Genomic DNA, 18,978 nt, shown 5'->3' with positions numbered 1-18,978 from the left:
TAAATTGATGTTCAAATATGGTTATGTTTTGACGCTGCAAACTGAATTCATTTTCTATTAAGGAATAAGAAGTTATTGGCAGCCAAAGAGCCAAGGATGTTGTGACCAATATTTCCTATGAAAATTGATAGCCAAGAGGATCCCATGATGAATATTTCTATGAAAATTTTATTCCAACACGGATTTAGCAAAATCAAATCCTCAAAATCATCATGCATCTTAAATTAACTCTTTTTTTGTGTGTGCTCATCTACAGTATACTTTACCGTGCCAATCCTCTCCTATGGTTTGCTTGTTTTCTCCTTGCCTGCAAAACAAATTCTCCCAAGGTTAAAAAACAAGATGGATGGTATCGGTGAAAAAGACCTTTCTGGCCTCTCTCAAGAGGGATTAAATTGCTCCAATTTGCTCGATAGTGAAATAGAGAGCAACCAGAAAAGTATTTTAACTGAACTGAACTCACCAAAAATACTAGATTTTAGTGGGAATCTGAGAGATGATCCCTTTAGTTTTAGATCCTTGAGTTGCTTGTTTTTGTTTGGTTTTTGGATTCCACCTACTTGACTGCTGCTTTCCCCTGCTGCTAATACTCCACTTCCTTTCTTCACTTTTTCGTGATAAATCGCCGGCGGTGCAAGCCTCAACTGTGGTAAATTTTCTATCTGGGCTAATCTCTGGTCTTTTTGAAGGTTACTTAAAATTTCAAACTGAAAAAACCCCAAATTGAGTTATATGTAAGTGCTTGAGTGAAGTAGTAATCAGATATGATAGGCAGAGATATAGATTTACCCGTGATATTTGTTGAAGGCCGTAAGAGTTATCTAGTGCGTCGTTTTCGTGAGGGTGTAATGTTGATCCTTGTGCTGGTTGGGATCTTGAGGGCAACGAACTAACTAAACCATTCTCTGTAAGAGCGGTTTTACTTCTAGATTTGTGAGTGTTTTTCTTGGGCAAACAAACAGGGCATCCAGATGACAAGCCTCTAGTTGATGACTCGTTTTCCAGAAGCTCACATTGAATATGAGTTGCGTGACCACAACTAAAAACCCGAACACGAAAGCTAGAAGTGGTCTTGGTAAGAAGGCTGTTGCATATACAACATAGTAAACTTCGAGGTGCATATCCATGAGAAGCTCCCTTCTTCAGTAAGCTCATTGTGTAAAATGTGTCATCCTCGATCAAAGATTTTGCAGTATCCTGAAATTTAACAGAAAAAGGAAAAAAGCAACAACTAAGATTCACCCAAGATTTTAATATTAAAATGATTCATGGCAAAGTATAACTGAAAGAGGAGTACCCCGAGTTGAAACCAAATGTAACTTAAAAGAGAAGGGTAGAGCACAGTTTTCAGAAATAAAGCCTTATTGCATTTTTGTTGCCTAGTGATGTATAGTGGTGTAGTACATACAACATGCCTACAGAATCATAGTTTTTTCTTTTAGAAAAGCCGAATTATAGATTTATAGCATCAGCTGTGGGACAAAACTCAAGGTATTGAGGTTTGCAATGTGGGTAAAGGTTCTCGAGTTAGTTCTAACAAAAAACTGGAAACATCAGGAGAATAACGTTTACAAGTATATAAACTAATCTTTATATCCAAAACGAACGAACATACCAGAATTCTTCTTTCAAAGCCATAAGTTCCAAGCATTCCCAATATGGTAAGCTTAAAATCTCCAAATTCCTGGCCGACATTATCAGATAGGAGTTTTGACATAATAGTTGGAAGACGAACATATCCTATCATTCCCTCAACAATCTCTTTGATGAATTGAGAGAACAATTTCCTCAATATATGACCACCTTTGTGAGATTTCGGTATCCTCCACTTGATTATGCATTCTTCTTCTTCTTGAGAGCCCAATGACCCAACCAGTCCCGCATGATTTTCCTTCTCAGATACCATATCATTGCAGTACGAACCCATCAAAGGTTCACAAAATCTGCATTGAAATTCAGAGGATGATAAGCATATATGTACTCTTTAATCATTTGAAGGTATTTCATTATAGATGTACTCTTTAATCATTTGGAGGATTTCAACACAGATGTACTCATCATATCACACACAATGGTATCTTCATTCAACTTTTAACTGAAACAATTATGGTATCATGTCTTGTGCCAAAATTAATGAGTTTCAAATTCAAATAAGGAAGATACAAAAATAAATCATAGATTTTTAGTTATCTAAAGCAGCCCATAGTTTTACACACCTCATTTATCAAAACTTAGCAGAACATTGAAAAACATAAAAGTATGAGGTCTAAATTTTGAAGAAAAGCAAATCTATGAGTACGTTGGACTTACGAGTCAAGTAATCTAAACCAAAGCATCTCAGACTCTTCTGGATTCAAACGAGGGGTATTCCGTTGGCATAATTCAATACAGGCTTGCAATAAATTGCGTATGTCATTCACCTGTTCAATAAAGATCAGAAATGACATCAAGGTATTCCATCATTAAGAAAAAGGATCTTAAAGATATATGGTACAAACCTCCTTCATTTTCAAAATAGAGTTGAAATACTCCATGCTACCAGATCTACTCAAAGATACCTTAGAGACCGCATTTCCGATGGCAGTATCAAGCTCTGTAAATTTATCATTAAGGCTAGAAAGTGTAAGCAAAAGAGCACTACCAACATCACCAACCCTTTCTAATAAAAATGCAGCTGCATCTATAATTCCATGTTCCTGGCACAGGCGGAGACAGTGTTCAACTCGATAGCTATCAAAAGTTTCCAAGAACTTGAGAACTGAATCCCGTTCAAACTGACATAATAACTGTAAAAGGAAAAACAGGAGGCAGGATCAGGAAAAGTGGCCAACCTATATTATAAGAACAAAAATTTTACTTCAGTAAGCAATTTCCTTTCTGATTATTATAAACCCTGAACCTGAAAACTTAAGGAAGACAGCTAATACGAAATGAAAGATAAATGGTAGAACAAATAACAAATGCCATACAAGTGACTTAAAGCTATGCAGTTCTATTGGACACCAAGGAGAGTCAGGCAGTTGTATGCTATTAAATAAGTATTGCAGTAAATAGGCACTTACCTCCAGATAAAGCTCAATCATATCATCAGTTACATGAAGAGGATTATGTCGCAGATACTTGGGAAAATTAGACAAATTTTTCAAGAAGGCTTTAAGGACCTTTTCTGATTCTTTCCCCCTTTTTTCACTCAAGACATCTACACTCTCTTCTTCTCTTAAACAAGAGAAGTTGAAGGTGCCTGATAAGTGAACCTCAATGACCGTCTTTAAGTAAAGGAAAAGGCTTTTTGGATGAGAGTTAAGTTCAGATAGAATATGAGAACTTTCGTCTTTAAAATGGTCAACAATTAAGAAGAATGTCAACTCTCTGCAAAAGATCATAAAAGCCCAAGTTCAAGAAGGGAAGAATAATTTCTACAACAGCAGAAACAATCTTTTAAAGATGAAAACAAAAAAAAAAAAAAAGGTGACAATTTTGGAATTCATAACCAGTATAACCTGCTTAAATTAACCAGCTCTGGAATTCGAGAGATGACTGCTGATCTGAAAATAGTATAATCTCCATTGCTCAACCGCAATAACATGTTGTTGATAAATGCGAAGGCATGAATTGGCTCTTCCACATCTTTCATATAGCTGTCGAGAGCAGCAAGATACTGATGTCTGATGGTATGAATTAAGGCGCAAACCTAAACATAACAAGACAAGCTTAAGGAAGCCACAGAGAGAGAAATCTAAACCCTTGCATTATGCTCACAGTGAAAACTCAAGACAAAACACCATAAAGATACCTGATAAAAGCATGCATTCTCACATAACTGTAACACATAGGATTGGTCCCAATCAGTTTCTGGCACTACCTCCAAAAGTGCCAGTAATTGCTTCTCTCTTCTTTTGGACCTTTCAGTACTCATGGTAGAAACACTTTGTGAACTGTCATTTACTGAAGTCAAGTATTCCAAAATCTGATTTAGAACAGTTTTTGGGATTTTAGCTCTTCCACATGCAACATAGCATGCGATAAACTCAAACAGATATCCCATGTCCTTTTTTGTAGGCCATGCTTCGATAAATTCAGAGTCATCATAGCTTGCAACCCCGTCTGTTTGAAGGGTATTCTTACCAAGAACATGAACCAGAGCACCAATGGTTTTCTGAACCAACATTGTTTCAGATTCAGCCATCAAATCTTTCTCCTTTTTAGCTTCCTCATTTGCATCTCCAGATTCAGAAAAAGAGGAGTCCGGTTCAGGGGATATCTCTTCTATGAAAGCACATTTGAGAACATCTAAAGTGGCCTCAGTATCCAACTCTAAGAGATAATACAGGTTAAGGTATGCCCCTTCAAAAGCCGAAGTTGAAGCTGATTTTTTATCCTGACGATCAGAAACCTCTAACAAAAACTGCAGAAGTTCAGTCCTAAGAGACAACAAGCGTGATGGTGGAAGAGTCCCCTGGCCTAAGGATAGCAAATTGTGATATTTCAATGATAACTGACAGAATCAATGGTGTATATGTTTCTTAGAATAACTTTGTGCAAATAATCAGCCTTAACCATTTCTAACTGACGACTAAACATGAAATCATAAAAGGATATGTCACATACAAGTGTGTAATAGTTCAGAAATGCAAAACGTAACATAAAAAGTTAATATAAGATGCCATTTTCAATAAGTTAATGCATTCAACAGCATTTCAAATGTATGCCAATGAAGGAAGCAGCAATTAGACTAATAAATTCCACATTAAGTACAGGTCAATTGATATCTTATAGATCAACCCAATTCTAGATCCTCATATAGCCAGGGAAGAAAGTTTCTATTTACTAGTTTTTAATTGTCAAAAGAGAAATTGAATTAACAGAATGCCTCTTTTCACTAATTAGATAAAACAATACTCCTACCTGGTGGAAAAGCAAGACCTGTAAAGCAGTACTTCAAGTAAACAAGCATCCTGTACCTGATAAGATGAACTACTTTAAGTAATGATAGAAAGCTAATAATATGAAGACCAAAAGAAATAAAAATTTAAATTATAATGAATTTAAAATGCCACAATATTATAAAATTACCATTAATCTAAATAAAGTGAACAGAAATATTGCCATTAAACAATGCAATATGTTTTCCCTAAAATTTGTACAAGTGTCTCACTTTCAAACAACATAGAGAGAATATTTTATAAACTTGTAAAGTGACATAGAGTGCCAGAAGTTGCTCCAATATATCTCGTTGCTTCTGTTTTATTTAGGTAATTGAACAAGCAAGCCACAGCAGTATATCTGACTAAACCTCAAGGTCAGCACTACTACTTTCATACCATTTCACCTCCACATGTTACTAAACAGAAATCTTAAGAGAGTAATTAAAACAGGTACTCCCAAGTGTTAGTTTCTGGTAATTAATGTACCATTGCACTAACTCCTTTTTTTTAGTTCAACCTTTGCTAAAATAAGCTGAGTAAGGTAGAGGCACCTTAATGCTTCGGGGGTTGGACAGGTCACGTGGACAGGTTATTTACCTGGGTAAGACTTAAGAATGGTCCAACATCCAAGGTGTAAAGAGCAAAAGGTACCTAAGTTACATAGCTTGTATCTCTCCAGAGAAAATAGACATCATGCAACTAAGCAAGTATCATCTTGAATCCAATCAAGTGAAAACGGGTAAAAAAATCATGCACCCTCTTAACCCACATGCCTGTCTAACTTACCCAAGGCCAGAAGCAATTTCCCCTTGACTATTTCGTAAAACTACTAACAACTCCTCTAAAGGCGCCCTGAAATCATCTAATCCTTTGTTGAAAAGATATACCAGAGCACCATATAAACCATGCTCCCGACATAAAATGACAACCTACAAGAGAAACAAGGAAAAATAATGAAAATTTTGAGATAAGAAAACAACCACAAGAAGAAAGCAACCAAAAAGGAATTGTAGAATACATATAATAACCTGATTGAAGTCCAAGGACGAAATATCCATGTGGAGAACACACTGTTCAACTCGCTGCAACCATCCTTTGCTGCTGTAATGTTCTACCAGCACTTGCATTATCTTTCCAATAAAGTGAAAGTATAATTACAATGTATAATAAGGTGACAAGTATAACACATATTTAACATCAAATGGTACCTCAGGAGGCAAACATCCAAGCATGTCCTTCAATATGTATGGCTCCAGAAGCTCTAAAAATGTATCTAGAACATAAAAAAGCAAATTGTTCAGAAATTCTATCAAGACAGAAAATAATAATATCTGCAATAATTGAAACCAGCCAAGCATCATTCTCTTCAATATCTTCCCAAGTTTTCAGCCTATGCCATTAAAACTCTTAAATGACTTTTCAGTGAAATTCTGCCCTAAAAAGATGCAAGTAAATTTGTTGTTAGGTTTGGGTTCAGGATTTTCAATTAATAAGGAATTATGAAATGCTATTCGTATTTATGTTATTTAAAAAGTAGTTCCAATAATTGTAACGGAAAAGAATTCACTCCAACTTATCTCTATTGGATGTGCAATGAACACCAAAAACAGGGCCAAGTTTATCAGATATCAGCCATGACATCTTTTCCTCAGCTTCAATTATAACAATTACACTAGAAAGATAGTGATTCTACATCATTAATTGTCTGACTTGGCAATATGGATCTCCATTTTGATATTGATCAGAGAATACAAAATTTGAAGTAATTATTGCACGCATGAATGAGCTGTGTGTAATACCTCTTTGCTGAATAGCCACGAATTTGGAGAAAATTTCATCAAAAAGAATGTCAGTCCTCCTGATATGGACACAAAATTCAACAGCAACACCACCAACACGGGTGAATTGCTCTTTTATTTCTGAGTGCACAGAACCATTTCTACTTTCCCAGTCATCTGGCTGCTCTGCCTTACCAATTTGGTTACCTAATGCCACAGAAATATAGGAAAACACTTCATCCACATACGACAAAAGCAACTCTACAAGATAGGGCATTATGGTCTCCTGCACCGCATCCAGGTTTCTAGGAAGGTCAATAACACCATGGGCTTGACCATCATAAAGTGTCATTGCCATGTTCAAAGCTCCCATCCAGTCACCGGCTTTCCGTAGAACCTGAATTCGTTCCTTCCATGGAAGGAGACGGCAGACAGTAAGATGCATAGGTCCTAGTATATATACAGATGCTCCTCTTACAGATACACAATTATGATAAGCTTTTTCAGGGTTTCCAAAGATATTAATAAAGTGAGTATGATATGTAATGAGATCATCTCCTCCCAAGCCATCTACAGCAAAACTTGTTTGGTGAATCAGGGTTCCATCCCTAGCAAACAAGTTGAGTTTTCCTGTCATTGTAAGAACCACCATCATCTGCATAGGCATGAAACCCTCCATTAGCAAATTGTTTTATGAAGGCAAAATTAGATGCAAAATAAAATCCCGAAGAAGATAAAATGCCTATGTGATTAAGCAAACAAAACAACTATACCTGATCATCCAACCAAGCCAAACCAATGGCTGAACTGTCAAGAGACCATTTCCCATATACTTTTAGGTCTGATTTAACCAATTTTGCAACCTGAACTTTCCGATCCCATGCAAGTGCAAGAAGTGAAGTTCTCTCTCCAGTTTCCGTCGGTGAATTTTCTGCAGCATAGTCATCTCTCAGAAAGCTGTTAATCTTAAACTTAACAACCTTAATCACTCTATACCTGATGAAGATCCACAAGGCTGCGCCATACATGTCCATGCAGTGTATGGCATGGAACCCTCCCGCACACCATCCAGCCTAGAAAGTTGCGCATAGACTTCTAATGTTGGAGTAAGCCTTACCTATAGGCAAAAAAAAATGGCGGCCTCAGTAATGGTTGAATGTGAACTTCCTAGAAGAATGCAAATTTAATCCTCAACACAAAAGATACATGGAATTTGGGCAATCATCTGGACTTCATACCACCAGAGCAGTTTGATAGGTGACAAATATGACCACACCTTCTTCAGCCATAGAAGAGCCTTCAGCGAAGAGTTTCCAACCTGCATCTCCCCCAACTACGCCTCCCATCTTGCTACCAATACTGCTAGTAGAAGTAGCATTCCCTTGAGAGGTCACTGAAGTGCTCCCATATGAACCATCAAAAAGAAGTGGGGAAGCTGACAATACGGTGCCCGTTTTTTGTCCATCAAGAAGACACTATTTCAATCAATATTAGAACATCATCAATGTGACAAGTATAACATTGTTGGCAACTGAATATAAGTTTAGAAAAAGTAGATCCTCGATGCAAACAGACTTATTTGCCCTTTACCTGTGTTTTGATTGAGAACCTATTAAGCAAGGGAACAACTGAGAAAGCATGTAACAGCACCAAGCCTTTACTATCACCTGTAACAGCTTTAAACTGGCGAGTAACTTGAGAATCCTGCCCCAGAAATAATGTATGTATCACTGGTGCATTATGTTCTCCAGCAATAACTTTTGTTGCTGATGCCCTCTGAACATCCCAAACTGTGACATGGCCATCACCATAGCCAGCTAAGAGAAGGTCTCCTGGCTGATTGAAGCACATGGATGTTACAGGGGCAAGGGACCGATCCCCTTGCAAACCAAGTATCACCATCTAGAATACATGTGACATCATAAACAGCAAAGTTAACTTACAAAAATAAATAACAGATGGAAATTCAAATTCAAGAAAGTTTGAAAAAAGTATGCATATTGAAGCTTCAAAGTTCATCATACAATCCTCAATTGCTGGAGAATACAACACGGATAATTGCAGTCTATGGTTCACCACGTGAATGCAAGCAAATAAAAAAATAGATATGTAAAATATGTCAAGGAACTTAACAAGCCTCTGATTCCAAGCATATGCTTTTTTAAATCTTGTTATGCGGCTGGATCATGTCTTTTTAGTCATAATGCACTATTGCACTCACAATATCTTATAGGATCCCATCTTCCTAATTTCAATCCATCAAACCTGAATGTGATACTAAATTTTATAGTTTTGAATTAGAATGTGTTTTCAGAAGAATATTGTCCTACCCTTAAATTTGTCTTTACCAGAAGAGCAGAATTAAACAACTTTGAAAAGGCAAATAATTCTGCAGAAATGCAACCAAAGATAAAAAATTAAAGAGATAGGGCAATCAAAGCACCTTAGGATCCATGCTGTCAGCATGATGAGTGGTATATTTACTGGGGACTAAGATGATGACTCCTTTAGTCATTCCTACGGCAATGAAGTTCAGATGAACTGCCAAAACTTGAGGGGAGCCATGATCACGCCTGAATGCCTGTGATGAAAGAGTCCGAGTGATTATATTGCTAGCATCAACATCAAAGTATCCCAACGTGGTTGAACCCCTCCGAACACCTTCAAGCCTCATGGGTTGAGCAGCTGCACCCTCCTCCCAATGCAAACCAGTAGAAGCCTGTTTCTTCTCAAGCTCCTCAGCCAGTTCAAGCGGCTTCATTGTAGCACGTGCATTGCTTTCCACCCTTTTACTCATCATCTCACTCTCTAGTTGCTCCAATCTCTCCTCTACAAGCTCTGAAATATCACTCATTGAACTTTTATCATCACCACCACTAGCATTTTCCTCACCATCTTCGTAACTGGGCATATCACTTGCTACGTTCTCTCTTTCCAAACCCACCCTCTCCAAGTCCTTACTTATATTTCTCTCCTGATCAACGCTAGGCAAAGACAAAACACTCTTTTCATATGAATCATTGGCATCAAGAACCAGAGAATTCTCAGACACAGAAACAGGGTCAATTTCATTATCTAAAACTTCACCCGAACCCAAAACTGTAACTTCTTTATTCAAGCTGTCATCAAAATCAAGCTTAGAAGAGCCGTCAATTCGTTCAATTACTCTCTCAGCTTCACTTTCCTTATCTTTACTCTCACTAGCCTCACTATTTTGATGGGTATCAGCAGATTGAAAATCGCCCATTTTATTATCACTAGTATAATCATCAATTTCTAATTTTTCACCTGAAACGCTTGATTTCGAGCTAACCCCAATCGATTCCCCATTCACTGAGCTAACATCCTGATCATCACTACCTACAACCCTCTGAAGAACCCCACCACTTACCGCCCTCCTCGACTTGATAGCAGCCGCATGTGGAGTCGGAACCGACCTAGACGCCGCAGCCGCAGCCGCGAGCGCAGCCCCTGGTTTCGCATTGGATTTCACTCCACCAAACAGCGTCGGAAGCTGTTTCGAAGAAGATGATGACGAAACCCTCCAAACCGGATCACCAATCCGCTTGAACGGACTAGTCTTCGACGATTCCGCCGGTCCTTCTGAAAGAGCATCTCTTTCCTCTAGCAATTCCACGAATTCTTGCGGAACGGTATTCGACCGGGCAAGGCGGTTATCGGAACGTTGATAAGAAGAGAGAGGGGATGAAGGCGAAGAAGATGACGTGGATGCATCGGAATCGTTGAGGATTTCATCGATGGTACGGTGAGGAACGGTTGAGTTGGAATCGTCGTCGGAATCGGAGAAGTGTGAGTCAAGTAACGTGTCGAGATCAGCTTCCATTTTGGGTAAAAGCTATGTCGTTGACACTTTAAAATTCAGCTTTATTATATAATCTCCAGTAGTGAACGTGAACAAGTTCATTGTTACCAAGAATTTCAGGCAGTGAAGGATCCCAGCTTCTTTTCGGAGATCTTAGACTCCTTGTTGTTTTCAAGCTTTGAAAATAACTGGGGTTAATTCCACCAAAAGTCTTAAGATTATCCTTATATTTTAAATTGATCCTTCAATTTCAAAATGTTACAATTAAGTCCTCAAAGTTTCAATCTAATACAATGGTTAAAACTTATCATCAGTCCCTGTACTCTTCTTTTATTTGAAAGTTAGTCTTTCTACTTTTTAGATTTTAAAATTTAAGCCTAATTATTAGTATGAGATTTTGAAATAAAAAATATTCACTTATTAGTTATATAAGTAAAAAATATATATATCATAATAAGCGTGAATTTAATAAAATAATTTTAACCAATTGGACCTAAATTTGAAATATGACAAATAGAAGGACTGAATTCTTTAAAAAAATATATGGATTAAAAATATTTTATAAGTCTGAGAGGTCCGTCATCTCTTCTTTGTGGATGATGTGGTGCTATTTCCTAAGGTTGATGAGAATCAGATGGCAGTGATTAACAGGATGCTTAAATGATTTTTGTAAGAGGAACCGGCAAAAGACTCAAGTCTTCTTTTCAAAAAACTTCCCGAGGCTAGTTTAGGTAGAGATTAGTAGCGGTTTGGGCTTCTGTAGAGTGGAGTACCTTGGTAGGTACTTGGGAGTTACCAAGGATATGTATACTGCAACGAATGCAATAAACTTGCTGGTTAGAGCAAAGTCGCTTTCTCTTGCGAAAGGGGTGCGGGCTTCTATTCCCACTTATGCGATGCAGACCATGGTGGTTCCAATAAGTGTGTATGGAGATGGAGCGACTCATTCGAATTTTTATTTGCGGTACCACAGAAGATGGGAGAGGTGTTTAATGGGATAATGTTTGCCGTGATGTGGTTAAGGGTGGTCTTGGTATCCGTCGGATGGTGGATTTTAATAATTCTTTCCTAATGAAACTTGGTTATCTGATTTTTTTTTTTTCAATATCTGGATCATTTGTGTGGGTGTTACGAGACAGGTATAAATGGATTGGTATGGTTCGGATCTCTATTGCTAAAAGTGGATGCTCACCTCTGTGGAGGGGCATTAGTCGGGTATGGGACGAAGTTAAACAAGGGTTGTGTTGGAATTTGGGCAAGGCAAAACGGTGGATTTTTAGTTTGATAGGTGGCTTCCGAATGGCTATCCTCTCATTGATGATGTTCGGTCAAGGGAGGTGGCCCTGGCTGGCTTTACATCCGTCTTATCCATGACGAGCGGTATGGAACTTGAGCTTGGGAGAGATTTAATCAGCTATTGTCTCAACGTGGGATCTCAAGAGTGGTTGCGGCTGATGTTGAGGATTCCTTGGGTTGGAGATGGGGTTCCAAGAGGATTTTCAATATACGTTCATCATGTAAGGTGATTGCGCTTACGATTTCCATTGCTGATGATGGGTGGAAACGTGTGTGGAAGCTTCAGTGCCCGCAACAAGTTCGATCCTTCATGTGGCTGGTGTTGAATAAAAGGCTTCTCACTAATGTAGAAAGAGCACGGCATCGCTTTACAGTCCAGATGGGATGTAACAGTTGCGGGTGCCCTGTAGAAGCCATTGACCATGTGCTCTGGAAGTGTTGTTTGGCAATTGTTGTTTGGACAGATTTAGTGCTCTCGGGTAAGCTCACTGACTTCTCTGAGTTAAATTCTGAGAGATGGCTAAAGATGAATATGTCGAGCTCTCATGTTTTCCTAAGGTTCAAGCTGATTGGGAGAGTCAATTTAGTATAATTTGTTGGAGGCTTATGGTAAACATGGAATAGCCGTATTTTCAAGGAGAATCACGTTGCGCCGGAAGGAATTATTAAGTGGAGTAGTCATCTCTTGTTGAATATTCAACAGACCAATGCTTTACAGCAGCAGCTTGGTTTAGGTCGTACTTCCTTACATCATTGGAACGGGGGGCAAACCGACATAGGAGTGGGTTAAGGTGAATATGGATGCTTCGGTTGATACATTGTCTAGAATAGCTGTGGTAGTTGGCGTTGCTCGTAATCATCACGGTCGCTGCCTTTGGGGTTATACTAAGGATGTAGGAGTCTGCCCAGTTTTGGTGTCTTAACTATGGGAGGCATTTGAAGGTTTGCTGATAGATTGGGAAGAAGGGTGCCGACGGATTGAACTTGAATTGAACTCTCTACAGGCAGTGGGGCTACTGCGTGGCAGTGGGGTGAGTTGCATTGCTTGATCGTCAATGGGAGGTAAGGATCAGTTATGTGTTGCGATCTACGAATCAGATAGCTGATGCAATGGCATGACTACCGTCGATGATACAACGGGATAGAAGGGTGGTCACGCATCTTTCATATTTTGTCTGTTTTGCTGCAAGCTGATGCTGATGCTGTTGCTGTGACATATCACTAGGGATGTCTTTATCCCTTTCTGAACCAAAAAAAAAAGTACAAGTAGATCTTTACTTTGGGTACCAAGTAAATGTCACCGGCTAGACCTGAATTATTTGTACTATTCATAATAATTCAATTCAGTGTAATTTAATTTTCAAAATTTTCATACCATTTTTTAATTTTGGGTTTTTAAAAGTTAATAAAATAGGCCCTATTTTATGACTTGTGAATATTTTGATAAACTTTCGAAGTTTTCTTCAAATAAATAAAAAAAAATTGAACAACCCTAATATAAATCTTTTGAAAAATATTTTTACATTGTAAAAAATAAAATTGATTATAAATTAAATAAAAATAAAACTCGATTCCTGTAACCGCAAATTCATAACTTGTGAATCAAAATTGTCTGCGCCATCGATTCAGATCAAATTTCATGAAGGAGGGTAGTTCATCATTCTGCTCAGTGATGGTTGAAAGTTTGAGATAAAAATTTAATCAGTTAATGCCAAAACTGGTTAGGACAGGACGAAAAAGTATGGAACTTCATGATTTATTTAGTCCAATTATTCAGTCTGGTGACCTAATCGGCTCAGCCATCAATCTAGTTTTGAAAACCTCATACGACAGGAGATTCAGTTAATGTTTTTTGGAACAAAGGCTACGGATAAATGATCCACAGACCAATACAGTTTTTGCATAAAGGAAATATAGACAAAGCAACACATAAACAACTTTCAGCATAAATTAAAATAGAGCTGAGAACCAATGAGCAATGACACTAACGTAGAAGATACAACAATCTATAATCATGATATTATGTCCCCAAGCATACTGAACTACATACAGAGAAGTATTTGGAACCGAAGCATGCATAGCAATGGAATTACACAAGGAAAGAAGGGAAAAAGATTGGTCCAGAATCTATAATACTTACTATATGTAGGAAGATTCAGAAAAACAGATCACAAAAGAAAGAGCTACTTAGTGTCAACTTCATTCAACAAAAACGTAATATTTCTAATTAACATGCAAATACCAATAGCAATACAACTCTAAAAGAGTCACTACCTTAATGTTATATAACTAGTAATTGACCAAAACACACCTAATCGAACAAACTGAATCCCATATCGTCATCACTCTCTTCCTCCGGTTCTTCCTTCTTCTTTTCCTCAGCAGGAGGTGGTGCAGCAGCACCAGCTCCTCCGCCAGCAGCAACAGGTGCAGCTGCAGCTACTGGGGCACCACCACCAGCAGCTCCAACATTGGTTATGAGATCCTCAATGTTGCACTTCTCAAAAAGCTTAGCAAACAAGCTTGGCCAGTAGGATTCAACAGAGACATTTGCAGCTTTAATTAGTGTAGAAATCTTCTCAGCCTATAAACCATAGTTAAGGAAAAGTAACCCATATGACAAATCTCTCATTCTTTTTCTAAGGTTACAAGTACGATAAAATTAAAGTATAAAAATACAAATACATGTCAAAACAACCACAAAGTAAAGTATAAAAATACAAATACATGTCAAATCAACCACAAAGTAAAATAAATTATTACAATACAAAGGATTAAGGAACAATTGAGATCAATGCTGACTATATCAGACTAAGACCCACGTATCAACAGGGACTCAAAGACCCCACGATATTATTAAACATGATAGTCTCAAATTTAGGTACTCAGAACCCAAGGCCTCCGCTTTTTCCAACTATACCAATGCCTCATCGGCAGGAATCTCTCATTCTTTTAACATCAGTAATTAATTTTTCGCCTTTTATTCAATAATCGTATCAGAGGAACGACAAAAATATCAAATTATAAATCATAAAACCCTAAATTGCATAAAGGATACGGTGATGGGGATGCCATCATCATAAAGAATAAGAGCAGCGTAAGAGCAAGCAGCTTCTCCAACAGTGGACATCGTTTCACTATTAAACACTATACAAAAACACAATTGAAACACAAGGCGATATAAATATTCTATAATAAAATTGAGAGTATATAAGAAAAAGAAATTTCTTGGGAAATTCTTAAAGGAAACGATCACACGAAAAAAGTAACAAGAAAAAGATATGATAATGAATAGAATTATTACCTGAGAAAAAATCTGAGAATGATGGGTTCTTGGGGAAGCTGTGCAGCGCCGCTTTCAAAGCTGGTATTTTTTCGTGCTAGGGTTTCAGAATTGGGGTTTTAAAGGGAAAAAGGTGTTAATTTGGGGGCTCCTGAGATTTCTGAGGCCCACTGAACTAAGTGGCCCGTTTTTATAAAAATAAGGTAAAAATTTCTCTCTAGTCTCTCTCAATTTTGATGTTGAGCATATTGGTCCGTCTCAAAAAAATTGAAGCAATTTAGTCTCTATAAATTTCAAAAGTGAAAAAATAAGTACAATTAATCAAGTCGTTAATGTTTTTCATCAATTGTACATAATTTTGAGTGGTTAAATAATAAATATAGCTTTCGATATTTGTATATTTTATGTAAATGTTTACGGAATATGTAAATGTTGCAAGTTAAATCTGTTAAATTTACGGACCAAATAACAAAATGGGTAATTTCGATTTAAGTTTGTTAAATCAAAACCAAATTAATAAAATGTATAAAAGTTAAGAGTTGAATATGCAAACATTTTCTTTCTCCCATTGTAAATGTCTCTTTCTATTTTATGTCTCCATTCCTCTATAGCTACAGCAATTAGTGCCCAACAAATAAATACATGTCTTAGGGTTAATGTTTGGTGGACCAAAACTTTCTAGCATAATTTTTTTAAATTCTCATCTTGTTTTTTTTATTTCTCTTAGCGAAAATAATTACAGTTAATATTTTTTTAGTATTTTTCATGTCTATTTTATGATTTATGTTCAGGATTTGTGGCTACCCCACCTAATAATATTGCTCTCGAGGTTTGAACCTCATTTTCCCCTTAAAAGTACAATGTGCTTTATTACCACAGCACTTGTTGGTCCCATTTTTTTCATTGATAAACAAGAAAAATCCTCTTTCCAAACTATCCAAAATTGCGTTTAAAATAGTAATCACCCTAGCTTAAGTTTTTCTCTTTTTTCTTCATTTCTAGGTTATTAAGGAACATGAAGAGATGAGAGAAAATTATGAGTATGTTGTCCATTGCTTAATCAAAACCTGTGCTGACTTCGTCTAAACATTATCGACTAAAATGTCTTATTATTTTGACAATAAGAATCTTCTCATTTAAGATTTAGATAAAAATTCTAATCAATGCTCTAAACAAGGCTTATCAATCAATTCATATTAGTGATCCATAATGAATACAAAAAAAAAAAGAAAAAACCTTTTTTCTTTTTGTACATATAAGAAAATAATGGCTTAATTTATAGTTAAAATGTAGCAACTTTTTGGTTATTTTTTGTCATGCTGATAATTAACAGGCTAGCTTGATTAAGGCATTACTAGACAAATTTTGCGCTTACTCAGGGCATCACATTAATGCGCACAAAACTAATGTTTTCTTCTCTAAAGGGGCAGACAAAGAGGCTGAAAGTTATTTGTGTAATATACTTGGATTCCGTAATGTCCAATGTGTAACGGCCTAATTTTCAATTGTGTCAGAAATGGTGATTTGAGATCACTAAATTCAACAAGTAAGATTGAACAAGATAGTAATTTAATCTTTATGAGTCAAGTAAGAATTTAGAAGAATTTGTGAATTGGTGAATTTGGTGAATTAAAAGAATTTATTAGGTCAAATGGGTCAAAAATGAGGTATCAAGACCTAAAATTTAAAAACCGAGCCATAAATATTTTTATAAATATTTGTGGAGTGTCATTAAGTTAGTATTAAAGTTTGGTTGAGAAATTTTAACGTTTGAGTAGTCAATTAAATAAAAAGAACTAAATTGTAACAAATGCAAAATTTGCTAGAAGGATTAAATAGCTCAAGTTTTAAAAGAAAGAGGATTTAAAGGGAAATTAAGCCTGAAAGTGAATAGGCTGGATGGCAAGGGCAAGAAAATCAGCAGAAAAATAAGGGAAATAAGGGCAAAACTGGAAGTTATACAATTTTAACATATAAAATAAGGACAAAATTGAAAAATCTAGAGATCTCTTCATATTTACTCAGAAAAAAACGCCATATAAGGTCTGGAGAAAGCTGTTTTTTCATATTTTTACATCATGTGAGTTTAATTCTTGTTTTTTCTTGATAATTTTTATGTTTTTATGACTTTAACAATTAGGTCCACTTATAGAATTCATTAGTTTTTTATTTGGTGGGTGAAATTGGAAGTTACCCTGGCTTATTAAGGGAATTTTATGATGAATTATTATGAAATTGAAGTTCTAATTTCATATTAAAGTGGTTTTATTAAGTAATTTTGATAGAAAATGGTATTTAGGATCTAATTGTAAAATAGTTGTGAATTAGAGGTTGGTGTTGAAATTCAGAATATCAAGGGTTTTGAAAATAGTTTATAATGATAAAATAAAGTGTTAATTGAGAAAATTAGTTCAATTGATGGGTGAATTGAGCAAGGACTAAATTGTAAAAATTATGAATTTTAGGGTAAAAGTGTAATTTCAAAATTTGAAGAGCATAAATTGTGAAGTGAAATAGAAATGAAATAAATGCTAATGAGTGAAAATATTTTATATTATAGATCAAGAATCCAAAGACGAATTATTTTGTTTGGTTTGTGGGTGATTGAAACTCTTTCCACTGTTGGAAGGATAACTGGATTCTAGAACTTGTCTCTCTCGTTAATCATATCCTTGGTCACATTATTTTTTATATGGATTATTGAATTAAAGACATGGTTGTAGAAGAAGGTGAGTGGAATTTGGATCTTCTTATATTTTGGCTTTCGGATGATATTATTAAATGTATTGTAAGTATTCCTCCTCTACATCCTTCTACCGATTAGGATAGAGTTTCTTGGGCTAGAATACGATCCGGGTTCTCAGAGTTTGCTTATATGATGCTTAGGTAGGATTCGTGGAATTAAAAAAAGGAATGTTGAAACTTAGCACGGAAATATCCGGGTTCACAAAGGGTACAAATGTTTATTTGGCTTGTCAAGCAAAGATTACTCACATAGGTGGAGCGGGTGAGGCATGGAATTGGGGAGAATAAGTGGTGTTTGTTATACAAACATACTTCGAAGGATGTTTTCCATGCCATTAGAGATTATTCAGCAGCTAAAGGAGTTTGGTCACAGATTATTCCAGTCGACAAGTAGGACTATTTCTTTTCCGGAGATACGTAGGAGTAGTTCTCTTTTAATTTGGGCAATCGACACAATTTCACCTTTAGGGATATTGACTGACCATGTTTCTTTGGGTTAATTATTTGGTGCATTTGGAAGAATAGAAACCTTTTCATCTTTCAAGGATCATCGTGGAGTGTTGATGAATAATTAGATATTCCTATAGTTGGGCTCGGCAATGTAATTATACATATAAGGTAGATACTAGGATGAGGACAACTTCACAAGAATAATCCTCTTCTACTGATAATTGGATCCAATTATACTCTGATGGCACAATCAAGGTGGATTCAATGGAGGCCGTTGAGAGGGGAGTGCTGAGGAATCATCATGGTCAATGGATCATTGGGTTTAATAGGAGGTTAGGACTTTGTTTTATATTCAATACTAAACTCTAGGGGATTCTAGACGGCTTGACGATATTACATAACAGGAATCGGGACAAAGTGTCGATTCGATGAATAGTGTGGAGGTTATTCAGGCCATTCAGGTAGCTTTCTCAAGATCATCTAATTTAGCACTTATCAAGCGTATTCAGCAGATATTGTCGACAATGGTACAATGGGAAATGATACATACCCCTCAAGAAGAGAATATAAAAGCTGATAGTATCACTAAATTGAATTTTAACAGGGATGAGGGTTCGCAGTTGTTTGTAGAAAACCTGTTTATTATTGGTAGTGTAATTTAATTACTGTATTGTTTAT

The 18,978-nt window shown here is 36.4% G+C and overlaps 2 protein-coding genes across 2 annotated transcripts; both read right to left on the bottom strand.

Moving 5' to 3' along the window:
• Window positions 1–145: 145 nt before the first annotated feature.
• Window positions 146–10,831, bottom strand: LOC107923378 (vacuolar protein sorting-associated protein 8 homolog). The gene is made up of 19 exons (XM_016853580.2): window positions 9,147–10,831; window positions 8,294–8,605; window positions 7,942–8,178; window positions 7,700–7,820; window positions 7,477–7,634; window positions 6,725–7,358; window positions 6,134–6,198; window positions 5,954–6,055; window positions 5,712–5,854; window positions 4,906–4,961; window positions 3,794–4,461; window positions 3,501–3,691; window positions 3,063–3,369; window positions 2,499–2,786; window positions 2,311–2,420; window positions 1,616–1,943; window positions 790–1,197; window positions 464–707; window positions 146–307 (listed from the first exon to the last, which is right to left on the bottom strand). The coding sequence occupies exons 1-19, from the start codon at window positions 10,545–10,547 to the stop codon at window positions 282–284; spliced, it is 5,799 nt and encodes a 1,932-aa protein (XP_016709069.2). The 5' UTR covers window positions 10,548–10,831; the 3' UTR covers window positions 146–281.
• A 3,159-nt stretch (window positions 10,832–13,990) lies between these two features.
• LOC107923369 (60S acidic ribosomal protein P1) lies at window positions 13,991–15,274 on the bottom strand. Its single transcript, XM_016853570.2, has 3 exons — window positions 15,127–15,274; window positions 14,881–14,969; window positions 13,991–14,406 (listed from the first exon to the last, which is right to left on the bottom strand). Exons 2-3 carry the CDS (start codon window positions 14,950–14,952, stop codon window positions 14,134–14,136), a joined length of 345 nt encoding a protein of 114 aa, XP_016709059.1. The 5' UTR covers window positions 14,953–14,969; window positions 15,127–15,274; the 3' UTR covers window positions 13,991–14,133.
• Window positions 15,275–18,978: the final 3,704 nt, after the last annotated feature.

This window comes from Gossypium hirsutum, chromosome A12 (genome assembly GCF_007990345.1).
Source record: "Gossypium hirsutum isolate 1008001.06 chromosome A12, Gossypium_hirsutum_v2.1, whole genome shotgun sequence".
NCBI lineage: Eukaryota > Viridiplantae > Streptophyta > Magnoliopsida > Malvales > Malvaceae > Gossypium > Gossypium hirsutum.
The sequence above is the reverse complement of the archived record's forward strand: the minus strand, read 5'-3'. Positions and strand labels throughout refer to the sequence as shown.

What these genes read in the sequence shown, in the direction of transcription:
- LOC107923378 (XM_016853580.2), bottom strand. Translation starts at nt 10,547, where the DNA reads ATGGAAGCTGATCTCGACACGTTACTTGACTCACACTTCTCCGATTCC. An exon ending in GAAATTGCTTCTGGCCTTGG is followed by an intron (nt 4,962 to 5,711) that starts GTAAGTTAGACA and finishes TCATCTTATCAG; the next exon opens with GTACAGGATGCTTGTTTACT. An exon ending in ACTAAAATCTAGTATTTTTG is followed by an intron (nt 308 to 463) that starts GTGAGTTCAGTT and finishes TTTGTTTTGCAG; the next exon opens with GCAAGGAGAAAACAAGCAAA.
- LOC107923369 (XM_016853570.2), bottom strand. Translation starts at nt 14,952, where the DNA reads ATGTCCACTGTTGGAGAAGCTGCTTGCTCTTACGCTGCTCTTATTCTT. An exon ending in ATGATGGCATCCCCATCACC is followed by an intron (nt 14,407 to 14,880) that starts GTATCCTTTATG and finishes TATGGTTTATAG; the next exon opens with GCTGAGAAGATTTCTACACT.